Source organism: Emydura macquarii, unplaced genomic scaffold, assembly GCF_026122565.2.
Source record: "Emydura macquarii macquarii isolate MOO-44397 ecotype Brisbane River unplaced genomic scaffold, CSIRO-AGI_Emac_v2 contig_1146, whole genome shotgun sequence".
NCBI lineage: Eukaryota > Metazoa > Chordata > Testudines > Chelidae > Emydura > Emydura macquarii.
The window spans coordinates 14,178,744-14,201,560 of record NW_027131283.1 but is presented as its reverse complement, the minus strand read 5'-3'; the positions used below and the strand labels follow the sequence as shown (position 1 = coordinate 14,201,560).

The 22,817-nt window shown below is 39.5% G+C and overlaps 1 protein-coding gene across 1 annotated transcript in view; it reads left to right on the top strand.

Annotated features, from left to right (window-relative positions):
- MAN1A1 (mannosidase alpha class 1A member 1) overlaps nt 1-22,817 on the top strand; it is a 223,699-nt gene that overhangs the window by 83,012 nt on the left and 117,870 nt on the right. Inside the window, exons 3-4 of the mRNA XM_067546665.1 lie at nt 2,895-3,010; nt 15,316-15,396. Of these exons, the coding sequence (XP_067402766.1) occupies nt 2,895-3,010; nt 15,316-15,396 (197 nt within the window). The remainder of the gene's footprint in view (nt 1-2,894; nt 3,011-15,315; nt 15,397-22,817) is intronic.

Here is a 22,817-nt window from a genome sequence, read left to right as displayed (position 1 = left end):
TCTTGCTACTAACCAAGTGTGCTTGGTATGGACTACAATTCTTTTAGGCTGAGAACAAGCTTATAAGCAGTTTTGGACTGAAATAGCAATTTGGGAAGGTTATCAGTGAGCGTAGAGGTTTTGAATAGAATGCTTCTTTACTATTACTGTTATTTATTATTTGTATTACCGTAAGACCTAAGAGCCCCAATCATGAACCAGTAACTTGTGCTAGGTGCTATAGAAGCACAGAGCAAAAAGATAGGGCTGGTTCACACTCACCGCGCGATTCGGCGGCAGTCGACATGAGTTACACAAACTATGCAGAGTAGTTTGCGTAACTGACGTCGACTGCTCTGCTTCCCTTCTGCGCACTGTTCTCGCTGCGCTGCATTCCCGTCGGCTCAGCGCTACGCTACTTGAGGGGGTGAACTTACTCAGTCGACTTCCTGATCGATTGAGCAGGTCTCACTGACTGCTCAATCGATCAAGAAAGATCGATCTGGCAGCAGCGATTTTGCTGCTGTCAGTCTGAACATAGCCAGAGGCACTAACCTGCATTATAGAGCTGCTTCCTTAATCTGTGGTTAGAACTTTAACATCCTTTGCTAACAGTGCCTCCATTTGGAAACGGTAGGATATTCTGTTTTTGTTGTTTTAGTTTTCCAGTAAGTATCTGAATAGTTAGTTTCCAGTTCTATTTCTCAGGATTTTAAGCCCTTTCTTCTATTCTAGAACTACTTAGTCCACTGAGTCTTTCTGATTTGGTGTGATATGTATTACCCTTCTCATAAATTCCTCTTATTTTTGTTCTGTCTGTAACCGCATTGAATTAATCATTAATCATACAGTATTCTAAAAGCAGATGTTCCATAACAGCAGTAGTAAATTGAAGCTAGCACTGAACTGCATGCATGTGTGGCAAGTCTGCTGTGATAGCAGCGCTGATGTTGTATTTCTTGCTTCATGGGTGCTGGGCTCCTGCCCATTGCAAAATCTTGTGGAGGAGCAAGTTTTACCAATACACATTTGGAGCTTACAGTTGGATCACTGACACTGCAAGTCTTAATTTGTTTCATATTCCAATTAAAACAGGGATTTTTATTTTTAGCTTAGGTTTTATCTATCCAAGTTTTTTATACAGTGCTCAATCACCATATCAGAGCTTCCATGGTATCTCAGGAGTTGTCCCTACGCCCTTGTGAATAGAGACTAAGCATATGTGTTTTGCAGGTGAATGTGTGGGGGCTGGCTAGCCTGGTACCTGTTGTGCTATTGTGGCTTCCGCAGTATGTGCACTTTTGCTGTGATGGAATTTATTCAGTGCTGTACACCCCGTTTGGATGAAGCTTGGACAGTCTAAAGCCAATAGCAAGTAACTCAGGTGGCTCCCTCCTCCTCACACCTTGCCCCGCACTGCTATGATTGGTTCATGAATGTTCAGGAACAAGTCAGTGGCAGATTTTAAAGTCTGGCGATGTTTTGTTTTGCAACAAAACAGGATAGATACTTTTTAAATTGAAAGCTGAGATAAACTGACTTTTTTGAAGTCCCCAAAATCAAGAAGAAAGGTTGCAGCCTTCATGAGTCACAAGAACTGGCTCTAGAAATAGTATCGATCACCTCTTTGGGTTTGAATTGGAAGGTAAATTGGCTGACACACACACTTAGGTTTTTTTTAATCTTTATTGTGTCTTTACCTTTCTGTATCCATCTATTGTCTCTGGTCTTATTCTTAGATTGTAAGCTTTTTGGGTCAGGGACTGTATTTTTGTTCTGTTTGTACAGCACCTAGCACAATGGGGCCTGGTCCATGAGTAGGGCTCCTTGGAACAACGGTAGGTGAGGTTACTTGAGATCTATGTAGGACCAAGTGGAAAATAAAATTCACTTAGAGAAAGGATGTTCTTTTGATTGCAGTGCATGATTAGAAAACACAGTTAAAGGGTCTGTTCCTTGCTCTGTCAAGCACTCCTGTGTGACCTTAGAAAATGAGAATAGTTACTTCCCTAACTCTTAATATTGTGATACTTAATTACATTGTCAATCAAGTGTTTCAAGATCCTCTCAGTGGATGTTTAGTATTATGCACTGAGTGTGCAAGACAACGACAGTGACTGACAACATAAAACAAGACTCAAATTTTCACAAATATAACATTAACTAGTATCACAGTTGTGGTAGATTTTACTTATGCACTTTTGTGGGTCCTATATATGCAAAAGTATTGTTAAAGCTTCCGTTACTACTTGAAGGGACATTATCACTTATACTGGGCCCGAATTTTAGTGTCTGCAGTATAAATAAGCTTGGCAGAAATTTTGATTTTTTAAAAAAAATAATTTCAGTGGATAATGGATGTTTGTAAGCATTTTCAATTTGTATCCATTTTAAAATTTCACAGTTGTAGGAAATTATTGGGGGAGGTTTATACAATTTTCAATGACAGACCCTGAGTCAAAAAATGAATTTTATAACTATTAAAACAAAAATTTGTGAACGTCATGTAAAAATGTATACAGTAAATATCCTTAAATCAAAATAAGCTTTCAAGCAGCATTTTTCTTATTTTTCCAATCTATAAATTTCTGCAATCCATGGAAATGTTTCATCAGCTTATGTATGTACAGTGAAATTGACATTTGCTGACACATATATCGATAAAAATCTAATCCTGCCAACCCAAAGTATAAAACACAGTCTCTTAATCCAGTTGAAAAGGCAATGAGACATAAACATTCTCCTACTGTATTTGCAACACAAAATATTGCTATGTTTTCCTCCGGCATGAGAATCAAAATGAATTGACTAGAAACCAGTTGTCCACTTGTTCGTATGTTAGTTTATTTTTAACCAGATTTATTTGAAAGAATTACCTGTAGAGAGTACATAATTATATTTCCATGTATTTTCAGGTAACATTCAAGGAGCAACAATAGTAGATGCCTTGGATACACTGTATATCATGGAAATGAAAGATGAATTCAAGGAAGCCAAGGAATGGGTAGAAAAAAACTTAGATTTCAATGTGGTGAGTACTGGGGATTATTTTTTTCATTATTAATTGTTAGTGCCTAGGGACTATCTGGAAACAGGGCCCGATAGTGCTAAGCACTGTACAAACAGACTAATAAATAGTCCCTGCCCTACAAAGCATACAGTCTAAATAGACTAGACGACATTGGGGGCAAAGATGTAACCTACAGTCAGAATGAATACAGTGATAAGCAAATGGTATGTTAGTGCCACAATTGCGGGGGGGGGGGCATTATTTGAGTGGGCATGTGAATGGACTAACTAAATGGAAGGATAAAGGAAGGGGACATTGGAGAGTCATTGCTTCTGTGCAGCCAGCTTCTCTTGTTAGTTTGAGAGTTTCATTCCCCCTTCTCACTGGAAATGCTTTTTTCTCCAAGTTCATATGGCTCTGGGGAGGTATTCTAGTGCTCCTGGAACAAACAGAGGAGGGGGTCACTCCTCCTGCATAATTTTAAGCCCTCTAATTTTCCTCTTTCCACTTCCCCATGATGCTCCAAAAGTTGCTGAAGCAAAACGATCATTAGTACTATTTTGAACTCTGAACTTAAAAGAAATAAAAACAAAATAAAAACAATCCCCCCCCCACTCAAATAAGTGAAATACTGTGTAATACATAGACTAGCTGTAACGTGTCAGTATGCAGTAAAATGCATGAGAGAACTAATATACTGGTCAAAGCTACTACACAGATGTGAAAAAATGAAGTATAATCAAAAAGCACTTTTTAGTTGACTGGCAATAGTTTCAGGCCAAAATGGTACCCAAAGTTGACTCCTAAATCAAAATAATTTGATTTTTTTTTTTTTCAGAAGGGCTGAATGCTTGCAGTTCACTTTACAATTAATAGGTGTTAAGGCTACTGCCTGCTGGGAACCTTTGATGCTATCCCACTATAACTTGGGTGTCAACTTTAGATTCCTAAACTTGAAAACTTTGGTCTGTTTCTATACAGGACACAAGATGATAATCTACAAATAAAGTTACATTACCTTTCTCTATAATTAACATTACACTGTAAGTCACCTGTAAGTGTAGTTAGGTACTTCTGTGCATACTGATGAGAGAAGTTGACAATTGCATGATGTGAAACTGAACAAGCTTGTTTGCAAGGACTTTTCTTTGTAGAAACAGCATGGACTAGGTGTTGCAAACTAGGTTCCCGTATGGACACTATTTCACTTTCTGGAATTCAATTCTTCTAAATCTCAAGAAGGCACTCTTAGGTGCCTATTTTCACAGATAGCGCACTATAGCTTGAACCCTTTTTAACCAGCACGTTTTTTTTAAGTGGTTGCTGAGTTCAATGGGAGTTTAGTGGCTATACAAAATCTTACTTAGTTTTCTAAACTTATTTTGAGCAACAATAATTTTAATTTAGGTAGCTTAGCTACAAATACTACTTAAGGCTGAGCACTTACAAGTGAAAAACAGGAGAGGCTCCATTCCTTTTCATGTGTCTATATATCTCTTTTGAAATGTTTTATCATATTATCCTGCTATAGCTAATATTTTATGTTCTTTCTTCTTTAACTTTTTGTTTGTATATTAAATTTCTGTGACAGTTTTAGTAACTATCTTTATACCCATTCAAAGGATTTATTTTTTATCATCAGTGCAGTGGCACAGCTTCTAAATATTTACTGTTACATAGCTGGTGTATAGATGAGGGTTTTGTGAAATTAATCTGTTTTTTTCCGTTGTTGCAAAGAAACCAGATTAATCCAGTAGCTATTTAAAAAGAGTGTACTTGAAGTCTTCATTTACACTCCTGGATAGCTTTCTACACATTTAGTTTTAGAACTGTGCCATTTCATTTTTCACAGCTATCAAATTTGTTTTCTTTACATACAAACCTAGTAAACAAGAGTAAAATGAAGAAACTTATATAGCACTTAAAAATGTCTCCCTGAAGCGAAACTTTTAATCTCTCCCTCTGTCTAGGTATCTATAGGGCCACCCATCATCAGAGTATTGCAACATAGTTTAGCTAAATTAAGCGATGCTATCTCTGAGCTCGTAAAAGTAAGGATGTTCATCTGTTTTATTTAGCTAGTTTTAGATTGTTCTTTTTCACTGGATGACTTATTAAAACAGCTGCTTTAAAATTAATCCATCCAAATAAATGGTATTACAGAGCAAAGCAAATCTGTATGAAGAATTGTATGAAATTAGTGCTTGATTAGTGGAGCTACAAATGTTAAGCCGAAAGACTAAAACCGGATAAGGTATTTGTCAAATATAGTTTGTTTTTATTGCTCAGAATACGCTCTCAAGCATTTGAGGGCCACTGTTGTATTTGGCTCCTATGATGGATACTGACTTCCTTAGTATATTCCCTGGTTTGAGTGTTGTCTGTAGTTGACACTTCCTATTAGCCTTTTTTTAGCTATCATCCAACGTTTAGTTTTCCCGGTAATATAGCGATCTGCAGTAAAATAGCTTCCTTGAAAAACTGGGCTGTTTTTATTCTGAGATAATTAATTAAATGTAAAATAAGGTCTGTGCTGAAGTTTAGTTAAACTAGCAGCTGAAAATGGCTCTTTAATGTTTGATTTTGTTTAGTAGTTTGACAGAATAGACTCAAGTTGGTATACTTTTTAAATGTCTAACTTAAAAGTGGTTTGGTTTTGTTGAGTTTTTAGGAGAAATAGAAATAAAAACATTATTTGGAAGGGTCAGGAAGGATACTAAGGATAAATTTATCATGGGGTGAAATAAATGTTTCTCCTGTCAGTCTGTTAGAAGGTAAATAAGCATGAAAATAAAATATCATGAATGGCATGGAAGTTCCTAATGTTCACGGTGGGCCTTGAACAGTTCTAAGTAAAAAAGGGATGTTAGACCAACTTCTTATTAGTTGTATGATATCCAAATTGCCAGTTATGTTGCAGGTGTAAAATACTCTTGATTGGTAATACAGCAAAACCTGTAATTTAATTTTAGTAGTTGGAATATGAACAGGATTTTATTTGCAAAATTATTGGCATTTGGTTTAAAATGTGGCAAGCTATTTAAAAATTGTAAGCCACAGTCCATCACCATCAGTTTTATTTTTGTAGTAGCCTTAGCCATAGAGTGCATTTTTAGTGAGTATTCTAGAATAAAGAAAAAAAATTGTCACAGTTGTTCAAACAAGGGGTCTTTTCCGTGGTAAATCCTTTCCTGCCTCCTAAAGTCCTGCATTTGCAATTTATTCATTCTGACCGAAGAAGGCTGGACAAGGCTCAGCTCTCTTCAAAGTCATCTTAAAGGGTTAGTGAGGGAAACAATATTGTATGCTTCCCCTCAGAGGGAACATGTTGTCACTGCAGAGTTATTGGCTACTACCAACCTGGAACAGGGTTAATATCAGGCTGACATCCATAAAAACACTGTAACCACTAGAATTCCAAGGTAGTTATCCACAAATGTGTTAAATTTTTAAAGCAAAATTTAACATTTCATTGACATAAAGTAGCAACATGATCAGAATTCATAAGATACTTGTCACAGGAAGGCTGGCCCTTGAAGGGGAGTTAGGTCTAATCCACTGTGATTTAGCAGCTGTCTCTCAGCTGATGCTGTGAGACAAGGGATAAAGTGAAAGCTTGAAGATCAACTGGTCCTCATAAAAGCCAGCAAGTGGATGGGTAGATGGAGATGGTAATTGTTAGTATGGCAGAAAAGGCAGAGGTGTTAAATAAATATTTGTTCTGCATTTGGAAAGAAATAGGATGAGGTGCGTGTATTGCATAAGGAGATTAGACCTCTTGTATATTAGGATCCCTTCTGGCCTTAAACTCTCTGAATCAGTTGAAAGGGAAAAAATGAGAGTCCGGTAGCACTTTAAAGACTAACAAATTTCTGCAGACATAAGCTTTTGTGGGCTGCACGAAACCCACTTTGTCAGGTTGCAGCCCATGAAAGCTTATGCCTGCAGAAATTTGTTAGTCTTTAAAGTGCTACAGGACTCTTGCTGTGTTTGCTGTATACAGACTAACACGGCTACCCCTCTGGAACTTTTCAGTTGAAAGGGAGATCTACAAGAAATAGGGAAGCTCTTGCATGAAACCCTGGACCACGCCGATTTATCTGAAAGCCCTGGGATACCTTATGCCAGGCCACCCAGCAGGACTTAATTTACTATTCTGACTGATATACAGCTCTAAATGTATATTTTGAGCAATAAATGCATCCTTGAGAAATAGGACTGAGAAACTGACACTGATGGAAGCTTCATTGATGAGAAGTTGAGAAGTTGACCTTCCAGCTTATACAAGTGTGGAAACTGAGGCAGAGTCAAATGCAGACCCTGCTAGAGTACTGTAACAATCAAAAACACTCAGTAACCCAAATTAGTAAATTAACACTATTTTAAATATTGATTGTTCTTTCTGCTGAAAGTGTGCCAGACACTTTATGATGAGGTTTCAGATTCCTGCCCTGAAAAACTGGCTCCTATGACTCCACAGTCCTTTGCCAAGGAAATGTGTTGGAGGGATGGGATCTGGAACATGCAGGACTCTGAGTATAAAACTGGCAGGTATATGGTTCTTGGCTGCTCTAGCAGGAGCCATGTCAAAGAATTGATGAGTCATCACTGTAATAACTGAAAGCTGGTTCTCAGCTTCTTCCCCTTCCCCATTTTATGGGCTGCCCTTTGTTGCTGTGTAAGGCACAGACGTCATCCTTTGCTAGGCATTCTGCCAAGTTCAGGAAGAGTCAGTTGAGTTCCTTTTCTCCCTGGGGATCTCTCTCCCTTCACCCCATGATGCTGCTGGAGGCCAGTAGGGCGCAGAGTAGCTGAAGCTGAACAGCTATGAAAGCAGCTCTGAGCCATTTTGGTGCCCCCTAATCTCTCCCTTTAGTGACAGGCTGATTTACTTAAGAGGGAGCCTCAAGGGCTATTATTTATAGTCTTGGAAGCCACAAGCAGCCCTTGCCTTCGGGTAGATCACTGATCTAAATAGACAACAAGTAGATGAAGGATGGATGCTCCAATGTAATCAAACAAAACCTTGGTGGTGGTAAGAATGCTTTCTAGATCAATGTTTTGTTTTAATTACTTCATTCAAGAATAACTGGGGGGTAAATACTTCTGAAATTGATGGGCTTCATGAAAGAAAAGACAGTGGGATGCCTGGGGGGCTGGGTCAGGAAAGAAGTTGCAGAATGTTGTACAGAAGAAGCTCAGAAAGAGGCAATGACAAAGAGGAAAGTTAGACCTGTGGCTTTGGCTGACCAAAGTTAGGAGGTAGGTTAGGTTATACAGATCTTTGAAGGAAAGGCTAAAGAAATCAAAATTGATGCAAAACTAACGTAAGAAAAATGTTACATTTTATAATGGAGACATACTTTCTTGTCTAAAAGATATCTGCTCACCTTGATAGACCAGTGGGTTAGGTCCCTTCCAAAATAGCATGAATACATCCATTTTACTTTGTTGGTGTAAAACTTCCTTAGTATAGAAATACATGAGAATTAGTACTGTACTTCCTAAAATTTCTGCTATACAATTCACAGAACCTATGCTCACTCTCCAGTGATCATCTTCAGATCTGCTCCATATGTTGGTATTAGAGGGATCCCTATATTCAGGTTGCCTTACACTTTCCATTATAAAGGATTCTTGAAACCTTTTGCTTTGAGAACTCTCTTGCTTCTGTTTTGCAATAAACCTTTGTCATTTGTCAGAGGGAGAATGCCCGTGGTCTGTGCTGGCCTGGCCTTCTTGCCCACCATTGACCACCCCACCACTTTGACCCAGTGGTCCATCCTCCCCTCTGGGATGAGAGTCTTCCTGTTTTCATGTAATGAACTATCTGTGCTCTAGTGCTGAAGCTTCAGGGTTCAATCCCTGATGATGGTGATGCATGATGGGGGGTTTATAACAGTTGTACATAATAGAATATATTTTACCTTGTTTCAAAAATGTTTAAAACTACTTAAAATTCTAATAGGTTTTTTAAGCTGCAAAATCAAGTGCTCAGAAGTTAGGAAATGTCAGGTTTATGGTTGCATAGGCAATTCTGCCCTTTCTGTGTATTCATTATGATAGTCTTCAATTACATGATAACATACTATATTTTCTGAGAGGACTGTGCCTCATTTAGTCCAAAGGATGCATACACAAGGAAGCAGAACTAAAGTCGCACTGACAACTGTAAATATTACATTTATTTTTGCTTTTCTGACAGGTTAATGGTTAACACTGAATAAAGATTGACAAATTGTGATAACTGCTAAAATATCCCACTTATTTGCTATTTGTTCTAGATTGGATGACTCCATTTTTATAAAGTTTGTGCTTTTACTCTTATGCATGGGTTGTAATTTAGTTGAAAAAGGCCTTTATTGAAATCTTCATCAAATCATCTTCAAAATGAATTATTCCTACCATTACATGGAGCTTGATGTAAAAATATAAAACACTGAACAATATTACATTTCATTTTCTTGAGTAAGAAAAGACAGTACACTTGCTTTTGTTAAGATTTTGTTGTAAAGGTGCGTCATTCAACATATCTTTCATTTACCTTGCAGCAGATATCTTTGCCTGATACCATATTTTTCAATATGCTGTCATGTTTTGTTCTTTGGGTCTGACAGTCTGTGAGATAAGAAGAGGAGGTCTTCACCATGTGTACTTACTTATTTTGTTTTCATATCCTCTTTACTTTGCACAGTTGGCTGAACTATAAAATATCTGGCAACAGCAGGGCAATATGTAGTGACAGTAATAGATTAGCATGTAGAGACCTTAAAAGCTTGTAGTTTTTGTTTACGCTAAAGGTTAACAGAAGCTTGCACTTCACAGTCAAATGTGGGAGATTTCCATCAGCCAGTGTTCCATTTCATTCTTTCTCGTGGCCTGTCTAAGCCAGTACATCCCACCATCCTCTGAGTACAATCACTGCAGTGTAAACTTGCCAAGGGCCTGACAGGTCCCTTTCCACAGCACAGCAAAAGGATTGTAATTAGTGTAACATTCTCTTCAGAAATATATTTTTTTGTATCTGCTCAACATGCTCAGTTGTAGCTGAGAAGTTGTTTGTGGAGACTTTGATTTTTTTTTTCTTTGTTTTTTAATTGTATGAGTGTTTGTGAGGGGAATGTACTTTCCCTTCATTAAAGAGACTGTAAGGGAACTGGACAATTTACTTATACCACACGTGCTGCTTGTTCATTTTACCTTGCTTGGACAATGAAAACAGGCTTATCAGTGCTGCAGAACATGTATTTAATAAACAGATGTGATGTCTTCCTGAACTGAACAGACAATTCCAAAGTATTTGCTGCTGCTTGGAAAAGGAGTAAACAGGGCCAGAGTGAGATTAATAAAATAAGTCTGTTCCAGTGCAGCTAAAGTGTTAGAATACCCTTTTCAGTAGACATGCTCAGCAAACCAGAGTGTTGAGTATTTTTGTTGCAGTTTTGTTTAGAAGGAAATCTTTCAAGCGGCTTTATCTTCAATGGGTCAATGAGGCGCATACAGGTACATTCCGCACTAGGCTGGTGAGGGTAATGAAAAGAATGGTAGACAAAATAAAATCGGGAGCAATACCTATTAATTTGTGCCAATGAGGATAACTTAGCCTCTGCTCTGTATAGAGTTTTACAAAGGGAACATCAAGGATCAATTTCTACTGACCCTAAATGGGATTATTTTCTTCCTAAAGAAAAAAATGAGCGTAAATCCAGTTACTTCTCAGGGATTATGATAAGTCTGTCATAATAAATTAAATAACTTTTCAGATGTTGTATTTAGTGATCAGAGGAAGGAAGACAAGGGCACATGATCTGAGGATTGAAAATAAGAGCCATCCTCTTGGGTTTTGCAAAAACGGGGAGAGGAGCGAGCCTTAACCAAAGAGCCCTTTTCAGTCAATAAGGAAATAAAAGGAAAAGTCTAAATAAGATAAGCAGGTTAATGGTTTGTCCTAGAATTCTTTGGCCCTGTTTACAAGTTTCTTTTCTGATAGGCATCTGAATTTACAGTAGGGTCTTGTAGTCTTTAAAAATCAAAAATATAAAGTGAGGACCCTTATATGCATCCTTTGCACAAATTATAAATGAATATTGGGATAAACATAATGAAAGGAGAGTAAATAGGTAGGACTTTACATTTTAAATATTGCATCACAATAAATCTAATTGTACCCTGATTCCTAAGGCTGACATGTCAGCAGCCTGCTGCTTGTAGAATGTCTACTTTCCTTAGAAGAAGAGTTAGAGATGGAGGCTTGCTTCAGGTGACATAAAATCTGTTCTGCTGCTTTACAAATCTCTGTATCATCCACATGCTTTGCCAAGGTGAAACTCTCGGCATAATGATCTTAAGGATAACTATCCTACTAAAGATACAGCTCTCAAAGCGACACTCAACAAAATGTCTGGCTCCTTCATTTGTTTCATATGCTTCAGGGGCTTGTATAATGCATTCAATAAGAGTTGAGATTTCAAACAAAGCTGCAAAGAGATGTATGTGGCTGAAGTTTTGTAAATCTGATAACCTTCAAGCAATTGTTAGCTTCAAAAAAGTGAACTGGAGAATCATCATTTGGCCAAACATCCACAATGGTGGTAGAATCACTGCAGATGTTTGATAGTAAAATTTTTTATCTCACTTTCCTTCATCACATAACTATCTCTTTTGTCCTTCCAGGAACAGATGTTGGAAACTATATTGGATTTTTGCAACAGAGCTGTACACTCAATTAAAAATGTCATTGATTTGTCTCTTTAATAGCAATATTAAACCCATGAGAGAGAGCAGTTTTTAAAAAGATTCTGGAAGCAACTCATCCAACTTAATCATTGCTGCACAATTGTATTTTCTTTGATTTTTATAAAACAACATCTATTCTGAGCTCTAGGTGCACAGACAAAATTTAAAATCAACATGTAACTTAACTCAATCAAGATAGCACAATGAACGATTGCGTGAGACATCAGATTTAACAAATTTCCTCTCCTGTCTAAAGTCTAACCATATAATCTCTCAACTTTCCATACGCATCCAAGAAAAGAGGCCTTGCAGCACGTCCTGTTGCTCAAGTGATTTAGACTGTTTTGGAATAGAGGGGTGGGAAATTCTGAAGTAGAGGACTCGCATATAAAATGCTCTACCAGCAGTGAATGTATCCCTTACGTTGAGGAGCCACCAGCTTGAGTGCCTGCCTTGATGCAACTGCAGATGTATTGCAAGGAAAGGAGGCTGTTTCTTGGATAACAATGTTCCTTTTATAAGTCAAAATAAGTTAAACACCCCAAAACCAATAGACCATGTAATTGACTGATGCATACCAGTGTAAAGTGTTCCCTCTTGAGATACTCCACTTAATAGATAGGCTGCTGTACTCTGCAGTTAGCAGAAACTTCCAAAGGGTTTTAACCTGTAGGCCCCATGTGCAGCACACTGTAGTAATCGGTTGTTAACTGCCTCCCTTAGGTTACCCTGAGACCAGTGTATAATGAAGTACATAAAGTGGGCACTCAACAGAGCTGCATCATTTACTTGATTACAGATTTCCTCAGTAACTGGGCTCATAAAATCCAGTGAAATCCTAGGACTGAAAGGGACCTTGAGATGTCTTCTAGTCCAGTCCCTTGCATTCAAGACATGACTAAATATTATCTAGACCATCCCTGACTGGTGTTTGTCTAACCTGCTATTAAAAATCTCCAATAACAGAGCTTCCATAACTTCCCTAGGCAATTTATTCCAGTGCTTAACTACCCTGACAGTTAGGAAGTTTTTCCTAATGTTCAACCTACACCGCTATTGGTGCATTTTAAGCCCATTGCTTCGTGTCCTATCATCAGAGATTAAGGAGGACAATTTTTCTCCCTCCTCCTTGTAACAGCCTTTTATGTACTTGAAAACTGTTATGTCCCCTCCCTCAGGCTACGGCTACACTGGCGGCAGCTGCTGCCGTCAGATCAATTGCTCTGGATCAACTGAGCGGTCCGTGAAGACCTGTTCAGTCGATCTAGAAAACAATGTACTAAGACCACCTTCACAAGTGGCGCAGTGCAGTGAAGATAGCGCTCAGAAGAGGAGCCCAGAAGTCGACGGGGATTACGCAAGGTTTTTGCGTAGCTTGCGTAACTCCCGTCGACTGCCACTGAATCCCGGAGGTAAGTGTAGACAGGGTCTCAGTCGTCTTTTCTCTAGACTAAACAAACCCAGTTCTTTCAATCTTCTCTCATAGGTCATTCTAGACCTTTAATCATTTTTGTTGCTTTTCTCTGGATTTTCTTCAGTTTGTCCACATCTTTCCTGAAATGTGGGGCCCAGAGCTGGACATAATATTCCAGTTGAGGCCTAATCAGTGCGGAGTGAAGTGGAAGAATTACTTCTGATATCTTGCTTGCAACACTCCTGCTAATACATCCCGGAATGACCAGTGTTGTCTCATATTTAGCTTGTGATCCCCTATGACTCCCGCCCAATCCCTTTCCGCAGTACTTCCTCCTACACAGTCATTTCCCATTTTGTATGTGTGCAACTGATTGTTCCATCCTAAGTGGAGTACTTTTCATTTGTCCTTATTGAATTTCATCCTGTTTACTTCAGACCATTTCTCTTCAGACCATTACTTCAGATCATTTTGAATTTTAATCCTATCCTCCAAAGCACTTGCAACCCATCCCAACTTGGTATTGTCTGCAAACCTTATATGTGTACTCTCTGTGCCATTATATAAATCACTGATGAAGATATTGAACAGAACCGGACCTGGAACTGATCCCTGTGGGACTCCACTTGATATACCTTTCCAGCTTGACTGTGAACCACTGATAACTACACTCTGGGAACAGTTTTCCAACCAGTATGCACCCACCTTATAATAGCTCCATCTAAGTTGCATTTCCCTGGTTTGTTTATGAGATCATCATCTGAGACAGTCTGAAAAGCCTTACTAAAGTCAAGATGTGCCACTTTTTGGGAATAGATAGTGAGCCGCACCCCAATTACTAGACTTTAGGCTGATTTTGACCTTTTGGAGAACATCATCATTTTGGAACAGCCTTCTTAATAATCTCTTAAACCCATTCTATACCATGAAGTGTTTTGGTTTTTATGCTCGTGTCTGATTTTAGTTCTGCTTTGTTGATGCAGTCTTTTGTATCCCTTGTATGTCCTTCAGAGGCAGCATCTGTTGTTTGTTTAGCACAGCATATTTATTCTACAGTTGATTCTTTATAGGCTAATGACACTACACAAATATGATTCTTGCTAATTGGGAAACTCACTAACTTCACAGTAGTTTTTAACCGCTAGCAATTGATAGTCCCCCTTCCCTGTTGCACTTCTTAGCGCTCCTGTCCTGCCGACTTCAAAATTCAGATCTTTTATCTATGATACAAACTCATTGTAATCCCAAGGAGTCCTTTTATGACAGAATCATTAGTATTAATGTGCTAACCTCTCCGGTATTTTTAACAGAAGTGTCAGCTAAGTTCAATTCTTGTAAAATGAAGGCAATGTTTGAACAGTATATGTTGAGAGCAATCAAGCACTAGTTTAAGTAATTTTTAAACCATCAGTATTGTGAAATCATACAGCTCTCATTCAGATGACACCAAATTATTTAAGTTGTTATTCATTTTAGAAGCACAGACAAGGAATCCATTGGAATTTTCCCCCTCTTACAGGGCCTTTGTTACATGAAAGCTTTTACATAATATTGGTATGTAAAATATATTGGGGCAAGAGAAGCTGGGGAATGACTAACATTACAAAAGTGGAAGATTATGTGCTTTTTTGTTAAATTTTTATCATTAATACGTCTAAGATGTAATTTCTCTTTTAAACAATCTATTATAGATTGAGAAAGCAAATCTTCGTCAAGATGGAAGCCTAACAAAAATATTTGATCTCGGAGCAGATTACAGAGATACTGCGTCACTTGTAGGAGAAGAATATTGGGGAGAAGCATACCAAGATGTGGGGAGCTTTAGACACGGGGGGGGGGGGGGAGGGAAATCAGAGACAGGAAACACTAGAGTTGTACAAAGCCTTTAAAGTTTAAAGTGAAGAAGAACTACTAACACTTACAAAAAGTGTTATGCTTCAAATTGTTGTTCCTTCTTCTGTGTGCTGATATTTAGAATTCACGGAGTTTCACAACCACAAAATAAGGTGGAAGATGGTAAACTTGAGATATTCTTTCTACTATAATGGAAATTATGATTACATTATATATAGCATGAGGTATCATGCAATTGTTTCCTTATAAAACTAACACTGGATTTTTTTTTCATATAGAAAACTGACATTCAAGCTCTAAATATATGTATTTATTTTCCTAGAATGCAGAAATTTCAGTTTTTGAAGTGAACATCCGTTTTGTTGGTGGACTGCTTTCGGCATATTATCTGTCTGGAGAAGAGGTAAGATTATCTCTCTGCATTGTCAATCTAAAATACTAATCATCCAGATTATTGGAATTGGATAATGTAACTTTTTTCTCTCTGTTCTCAGTGTTAAATATGAAAGGTGTCTACTCTGTTTGATGCCATGGTTTTTAAAATGCTGACTGTGTCCTAGATGAAAGTCTGCCTGTTGAAGAGTTTTGCACATTTTTTATTCTGGTTCCTACATTTTTTTCCCCCCTTCAAAGCTTTAGATCATATATATATAAACTTAACATCTAAAGGTTTATATAGTATCATCTAGTTCTTCGAGTGCTTGCTTATGTCCATTCCATGTCAGGTGTGTGCGCCACATGCACCGGTGCCAGAGATTTTTCCCTTAGTGGTATCCTTAAGGCCAGCTCTAGCACCCTGTGCAGTGGCACATGTATGCACCAGTAAAAGGGGCGCTGCTGGTCCATTTTCCCCTCCCTCCCAGTTCCTTCTTGCCAGAATTTGGCTAGAGGGGAAGGAGACTGGGTTATGGAATGGACATGAGCAACACATCTCGAACAATTACAGAAGGTTAGTAACCGTTTTTCTTCTTTGAGTGTTTCTGTGTCAGGTGACTCACAAGCACCACCTCCGGAGGTGGGCCAGGAGTTCACAGACGTGCTTATTGAAAAACCACTCTGTCAAAGCCTGCACTGTCCCAGGGCTGGTTGCGTGATGGCATAGTGGGATGGGAAGGCATGAACGGATGACCAAGCTGCAGTCCTGCAAATGCCCTGTATTGGAATCTGAGCTAAGAAAGCTTCCTCCCAGACAAATAGGAAATGCAGCACATACTGTTCCATAGTCATAGAGTTAAAGGCCAGGAGGGACCACCATATCATCTAGTCTGACCTGCTGCGTATCACAGGTCACCAGCACCACCCACCACCCACACATTAAAACCCAACAATTGAAATTAGTCCTAAGTATTACAGTCCATAGGAGACTAGACTATTACGTGCCACAGGCAGAGAATAGGAGGGACCAAGATACACCAGTACCCAAGGCCTCCTGCAATGTCAGGGAAATGATTAAGTGAGATACCCTTGGATAATCCTGGCAAGTGATTTGCACCAACACTCCAGGAGAGCTTAGGACCAGTTCTCCAGAGATTGATGATTCCCTACTTCCTTGGATAGATGGTTTGAACCATGACTTTCTTCCTACCCTGCTGCTTCCTCAGGTAGCGTGGAAGATTCGACAGGCCAGAGCATGAGTTGTTCTCTTCACACCCAAATGACCTAGACAGTTCTGGTTCCCAGGTCTTCTGTATATGTCAGCCCAGCCACCTATCAGCATTCTTCTCTTCACAGACCTCTTGACTCAAGAATGGCTGGGTCAGACATCCCAATCCAGAAGCTGTTCACCTTGGTATTTTGGATAAGCATTGGATCTAGAACATTCCTGTTCTGCAACTGTGCAAGTCATTCTTTCTAAGAGCAGAAAGGAGTCCACCAGAAAATGTTACCTAGCCAAGTAGAAGCGTTTCTGGGCCCAACACCATATGTCCCCTGAGAAAACAAATATTTCTGATACATTGGGTTACCGCCCTATCCTCAAGATGGCAGTTCTTTCCCTTAGTTCGATATAGGTTCACCTGGCAGCAATCAGCACGTCACCCTCCAGTGTACAGCTACCGTATATTTGCTCACCTACTCACCTCCAGGTTCTTAGAGGCCATAATTAGAACTTTTCCACTGGTCATAAGACTGACCCCTCAATGGAACCTTAATTTATCACATCCAACACTTTATCAAGCTGCCTTTCAAACCCCTGGCTACCTGTTGACCTTCACAGATAGGTGAAGCACTTATCTTCCTCATTGCCTTGGCCAGACAGATAGGTAAACTGGGGGCTGCAATAGCAGACCTTCCATGTGCAATGTTTCATAAAGACAAAGTCTTGCTGCTACTACATCCAAAATTCACCCCTACAGTAGTTTTGGAGTTTCACATAAACTAGACTGTCAGCGAACCTATATTCTTCCCAAAGCCTCACGTCCCCAGAGAAAAGACTTTATTCCTTCAATGTGAGATGAGCTTTGGCATGTTACTTAGAGAGAATAAAACAGGTCAGAAAGTCACCTGAGCTGTTTGTTGCCATGGAGGAATGAGCCCAAGGACAAGTTATGGCCTCCCAGAAGGTCTGTAAGTGGATTTCTGGTTATATCCTACTTTATCAGCTTTATCAGTTCACCCTATAGGAGCACAAGCAGCCTCAGTAGCATCACTTCAAGAGCGTACCTCTGCTTGTTGTTTGCAAGGCAGCCACATGGAGTTCCAACCAAACATTCACAAGACACTATACATTGGTCCGAGCCTCCTCCACTGATGCATCTTTTGGGACAATGGTTCTACAAGCATTTGTGCAATGTTGCACTCTCCTTTCCAAGTAGTTCTTATCAGTCACACACAGTGGGATACACATAGGGACCAGCACTCGAAGAAGAAAGGGAAGTTGCTTACCCCTCATAACTGGAGTTGTTTGAGATGTGTGCAGAGGATGGAAGTTCCATTTTGTGAAGGAAGTTGAGATTTTGAAATTTGGCTTCATTCCAAATCGGAAATGAAAACTGTAAACTTAGAAATTCTCCATGAAGGAAAATTCTGGGGGAAAAAGTAATTGCTTTGAGTTGAGCAAATGTTTATTTTGATATTAACTTTATTTTAAAACTTAGAATTAAATAAAAAATTAAAATGAAAAGCTGTTTCAAAATGGAAAATCAGAATGTTTTGTTCTGAAAATGTCAACACAGGACATTTAAACACTATTGAAACTTTTGGTTTTCATTTCATTTTTTTTCTCCAAACAAATTTCCAGTGAAGTCAACCTGATTTCATGAAGTGTTTTGATTCTGATGGAACTGCATGTTCTGGCAGACTATAGCTGAGCTGAAATTTCTCTGACCAGCTGTGTTTGGCATTCAGATAGCTATAAGTTAACATTCCAGGAAGATGAATGGAGACAGTTATATTTTAGTGCTATTGTCTGTTTGCAGAATGAAACAAGTAAAAAGGTTTATTTTGTTGAGTGCTGCTATACCCCAATTGTCTGAAATTCAGATAAAAAATGTGAAAAGAGACAAAATTCTGATTTCAAGGGATATGTCTCCTGAGCTATTTGGACAATCAGAATGTAAATGAAGCAATGTTAGTCACAGAATATACTGTTTGTTTTTTCAGTTGTGTATGAAATGTAGATAGGATATCAAAGAACCCAAGTCATTTACATGCAAATTTATTTTTATTGTAGAAAGTGTTCCACCAGTCAATAAATTATTGCTAATTATACAACCAGCTTTCATTTTTAGTGATATTCCCGTTTAATTATATGTTGAATATTTAATTTGATCAGTACTGTAAATGGTAAAATATGAGCAGTCTGTCTACAGACAATAAATAGAAGAAAAAAAAAAGATATGCTGTCCTGTTGCGTGCATGTGTGTGTGTGGGTATATATTACAAAATAAAAGCAATAGTATTCTAATGTTGAGCTTTTTTGGTAACTTAAAGAACAAGGTTAGTTCCTGTCTTACTAGAAAAAGGGGCCTCTTAAGAAGCATTTCTCAGCTCTGCCTTATAGCAAGCTTTCCAGAGCACAGATCAGCTGTGAAGGAAGTTGCTTTTTTGTTTTCTCGGCTCATAAGCAAACTGAGGGGTATACCCATTTGAGGAGGTAGTACAAGATAATTCTGAAGATAGGTGTGATAACAGGGAGGAATAAGAAAAATATCTAAGATTCTAGACATCTATTTTCACAGATAATGCAAGTCTATAGGGAAAAAGGACTGGATTTTTTTTCTTAGATAGAATAAGAGAACTTTCCCTAGTCAAGAGTACAGTAAACCAGGGTTTTCCCAGACTGTAAATATTCTCTCATTAGTTCCCTTCATAGCCAGTAGCAAATTCCTCAAATCAGCCTGCAAGCTTGAGGATGCTTCCCAAATATGCTTAGTAGTCAATGGCATGTGCAAAATTTTCTGTTCTATTAGACTCTATTGCAAGCATCCTTTTGACACAGAGATTAATTCAGCCCATCACAATGGTGATCAGTTTTAGCAAGAACCCTAACTATCTACTCATTCCTTAGGCTTCACTTGTTGCATGGATCAGGGAAGTTGTTAAATTCAAGTTACAATATGTGGGGGTGGGGGGGAAGAGGGTAGAGAGGGGGAAATGGCTTAAGTATATAAACCAGATTTTGCTGACTGCAACTGATGCCCCTTCTTCTTTTGTTTAAGCAACACTAAAAATATCAGTGCAAAATGAGCATTATGGCTAAAACATCAAGCTGGAGATTTTGCTTCTAAACTAAGGTTTACCCTTAATTTTCCCTTCAAGGGCCCCAAATTTTGAGGAAAACAGCTAGATGCTACCATTAACTGAGCATTTGCTCTTCCTGACTAAGGATAAACTGCAGTCTGCCAAGCCCAACTACCTTCAAAAGCTATCCTGTCAGGTTTCACTATAAGTCTAATGAGAGCTAAAATTATTCTACGATGAGGTCCAGTGCTTTAGTTATGGAAGAATGGTCTCCAGAGCCATAGACTCTAGGATCACAGCTTTGACAGGTTAGTCCTAGGTCACGGATCTAAAGGAAAATTTGAAGCCATAAGTGTGTAAATCCTGTTGAGCAACTGCCTGGGGCAGACCTTCTGGTCTGTTTCAACCCTGAATACATACCCCTTCAGTATTTTTCTTTAACAGTCTCTGTTTCTTTCTAGCATGGGGGCGGGACACAGTTTGGAATGGGGCCCAAGCTCATCCTTTCTCCTAGAGTTTTTATTACTGGTTGAAATAACTAAGGCCCCAGCCTAAAGTTTCTTCCCAATGCTAGTTTATTCTAAGGTTTCAGTCTAGGACCTCTGCCCCCACGGTCTAGCTCTCTCTGGCCAATGAGCCATTGCCACTTATATAAAATATGGGGTTAGCAAACTTCACCCGTCATAGTGCGTCAGCAGAAATCAGTCTGAATTTTTATATGGATTCTAAAATCTATTACAGGGAGGGTCAATAGAAGATCCTGTTACACATTTCTGAATTTTTCTGATCTGGCTTCAGTTTTCTGAGGAGTCCTAAGGAATGGCTTCTGCACCAGGGGACTTCAGTATTTCTCCCTGTGGAAATTTCATCTCTTCTGTCACATAATTCCCCTGGCCTGTTGAAATTCCAAGGAGCCACTGTTGTATTGGGAATTCTGGGATACTTTAGGACGATGCAACTACTAACCTCAGTGCGGACTTTGGGCAAACTGCCACCAAGATATACATGAAAGAGCATTGTTAATGTGGACATGCTGCACCACTGTTGCATGCTTACGGTGGTGCTGTCTCATCTGTACACGCATCAATGATTCAATTGGTTAGTATGCATATAGCCTTAGAGAGGAGGAAACAAGATGGCATCATTTCCCAGATGCAGTGGCTTGATCTTTGGCAGTGGCTGTCTCTATTCAGACACTTTTGGTTCTACTTTGTCCTAATTTAGGTAATCTAAGTGTAATCCTCCCACCACCACCACTACCCTTTCCCCTTGTTACTTGGGAGCCAGCAACACTTACCTGTGTGCCCGGGCACCTGATGATGATGACAGTAAAGGAGAGCCTGAGTTTCCCAGTGGTGGTGATGGATATGTGGGAATCTTCAATCCATCTGTCTGCTGCACTCCCTTTATTTGTAAAGGAAATTAATCATGGTGGTGACTGCAGCTGGCCCTGTACAAGCTCAATAGCATGCTTTGGGAGCCTCCAGGAGTAAGCCTGAGCTAATATGTGCAATGGGTCTAATTCAGGAGTACCATTTATAAACAATGTACACCCACTATACACTTAGATTAGAGTTAATGATGTACTTAACAATTTAAAAAATCATAATAGATTGATATGAATGAAAATGTCACAACCATTTTAAATCGGTAGGGGGTACTTCAGTAAGTCAATTAATAAATGCAATGTACAGTAGTAAATGAAACTAACCCACCTTACATTTACACTGTCACCATTTACCCCACCTCTGAGTGTGCACTCCTCTCTGAATTTGAGTTCCAAACACTTGCTTGGATGGGTGCGCTTGAAGATCTTGAAGCTGGGGACAGCCCTTTGTTGGTGCAGTAAAACAGTCCAGCCAGAGCAATTCTAACTTGAGCTCAATCGAAGCTGCACACCCCTGCTGTGGACAGGAGTTATGTTAACCAAGGGTCAGTATTCCTGGATTCTGGTTAGACAATAAGACCACTTCATCTCTTCTGAGACTCAGGCAATCCCTTAGGGTATGTCTATACTGATGGTGGCAAAGTTGCCACCGTCAGATTGATCTTTCTGGATCAATTGAGCGGTCAGTGTAGACCTGTTCAATTGATCAGGAAGTCGACACAGTAAATCCACCTCCTCAAGTGGCGTAGCGCTGTGTGCAGTGCAGTGAAAACAGTGCGCAGAAGGGAAGCACAGCAGTCGATGGGAGTTATGCAAGCTACTCTGCGTAGCTTGCATAACTCCTGTCGACTGCTGCCAAATTGCCAGGTAAGTGTAGACTAGGGTTTAGTCTCTTTGCTGTCCCCCTTCCCTTGCAAGCACTTTCCCAAACAACAAGGGTGGTGGTTACTCTCCCTGTCTTCATTGCAGGCCTGCCTCAGTCAGTTCTGGGCACAGCAACAATCTGTGCCCTAGCTCCAGTGAAGCCCAGCAACAGCCTCCATGGCTCCCTGCTTGGTCAAAACCCCAGCAGACTCTCAGCAGCAGCTTGGACAGAGCTCCACAAAGCAACTTCAGTTCCCCTGACCAGGATCTCAGCTCCCCTCGAAAACCAAGTCCGCCTCATGCTGTCCCTGCTGCATGCATCCCCTGGAAGTGGAAGTCTGCCTGTCTTCCCCAAGGTATCATGGGAGTTGTAGTCTCTAAGGCTGGACTGCAGCACTCAAGATCTTCCCAACTGGAGCACACTCAATTAAGTTCAGAGGCCCTGTAGTAGAGGAAGTCTACACAGATACCACTTTTTAGATAGCTAATAACTATAAAAGGCTTTATTTAGGGTCGGAAAGGAATTTTCCTTACATCATTGGCAGGATCCTTGGGGATGTTTCATCTTCCTGTGCAGCGCTGGGTACATGTCACTTGTGAGGATTCTCAGTCTACATTTCACTTAACTGGATAGGAGCCTTGGGCATTGGTGAACCTGAGTCTGCCCTTTTCTTTGCCTGTGGCACCTGATTATTTAGTCTCTTGAGGGCTAATGCTTTGGTCTAATTCTGGTTGTTGAACTTGGTGTAGGGATGGCAAGGTGGTAGCTAGTGGCCTGTGATATACAGGTCAGACTAAATGATCTGGTGGTACCTTCTGGCCTGAAGCCCTATGACACTAATTCTGTGGAATTCTAGTCTTTCTTTTCAGCTGCGTTGCAGGCCAAGGTGATC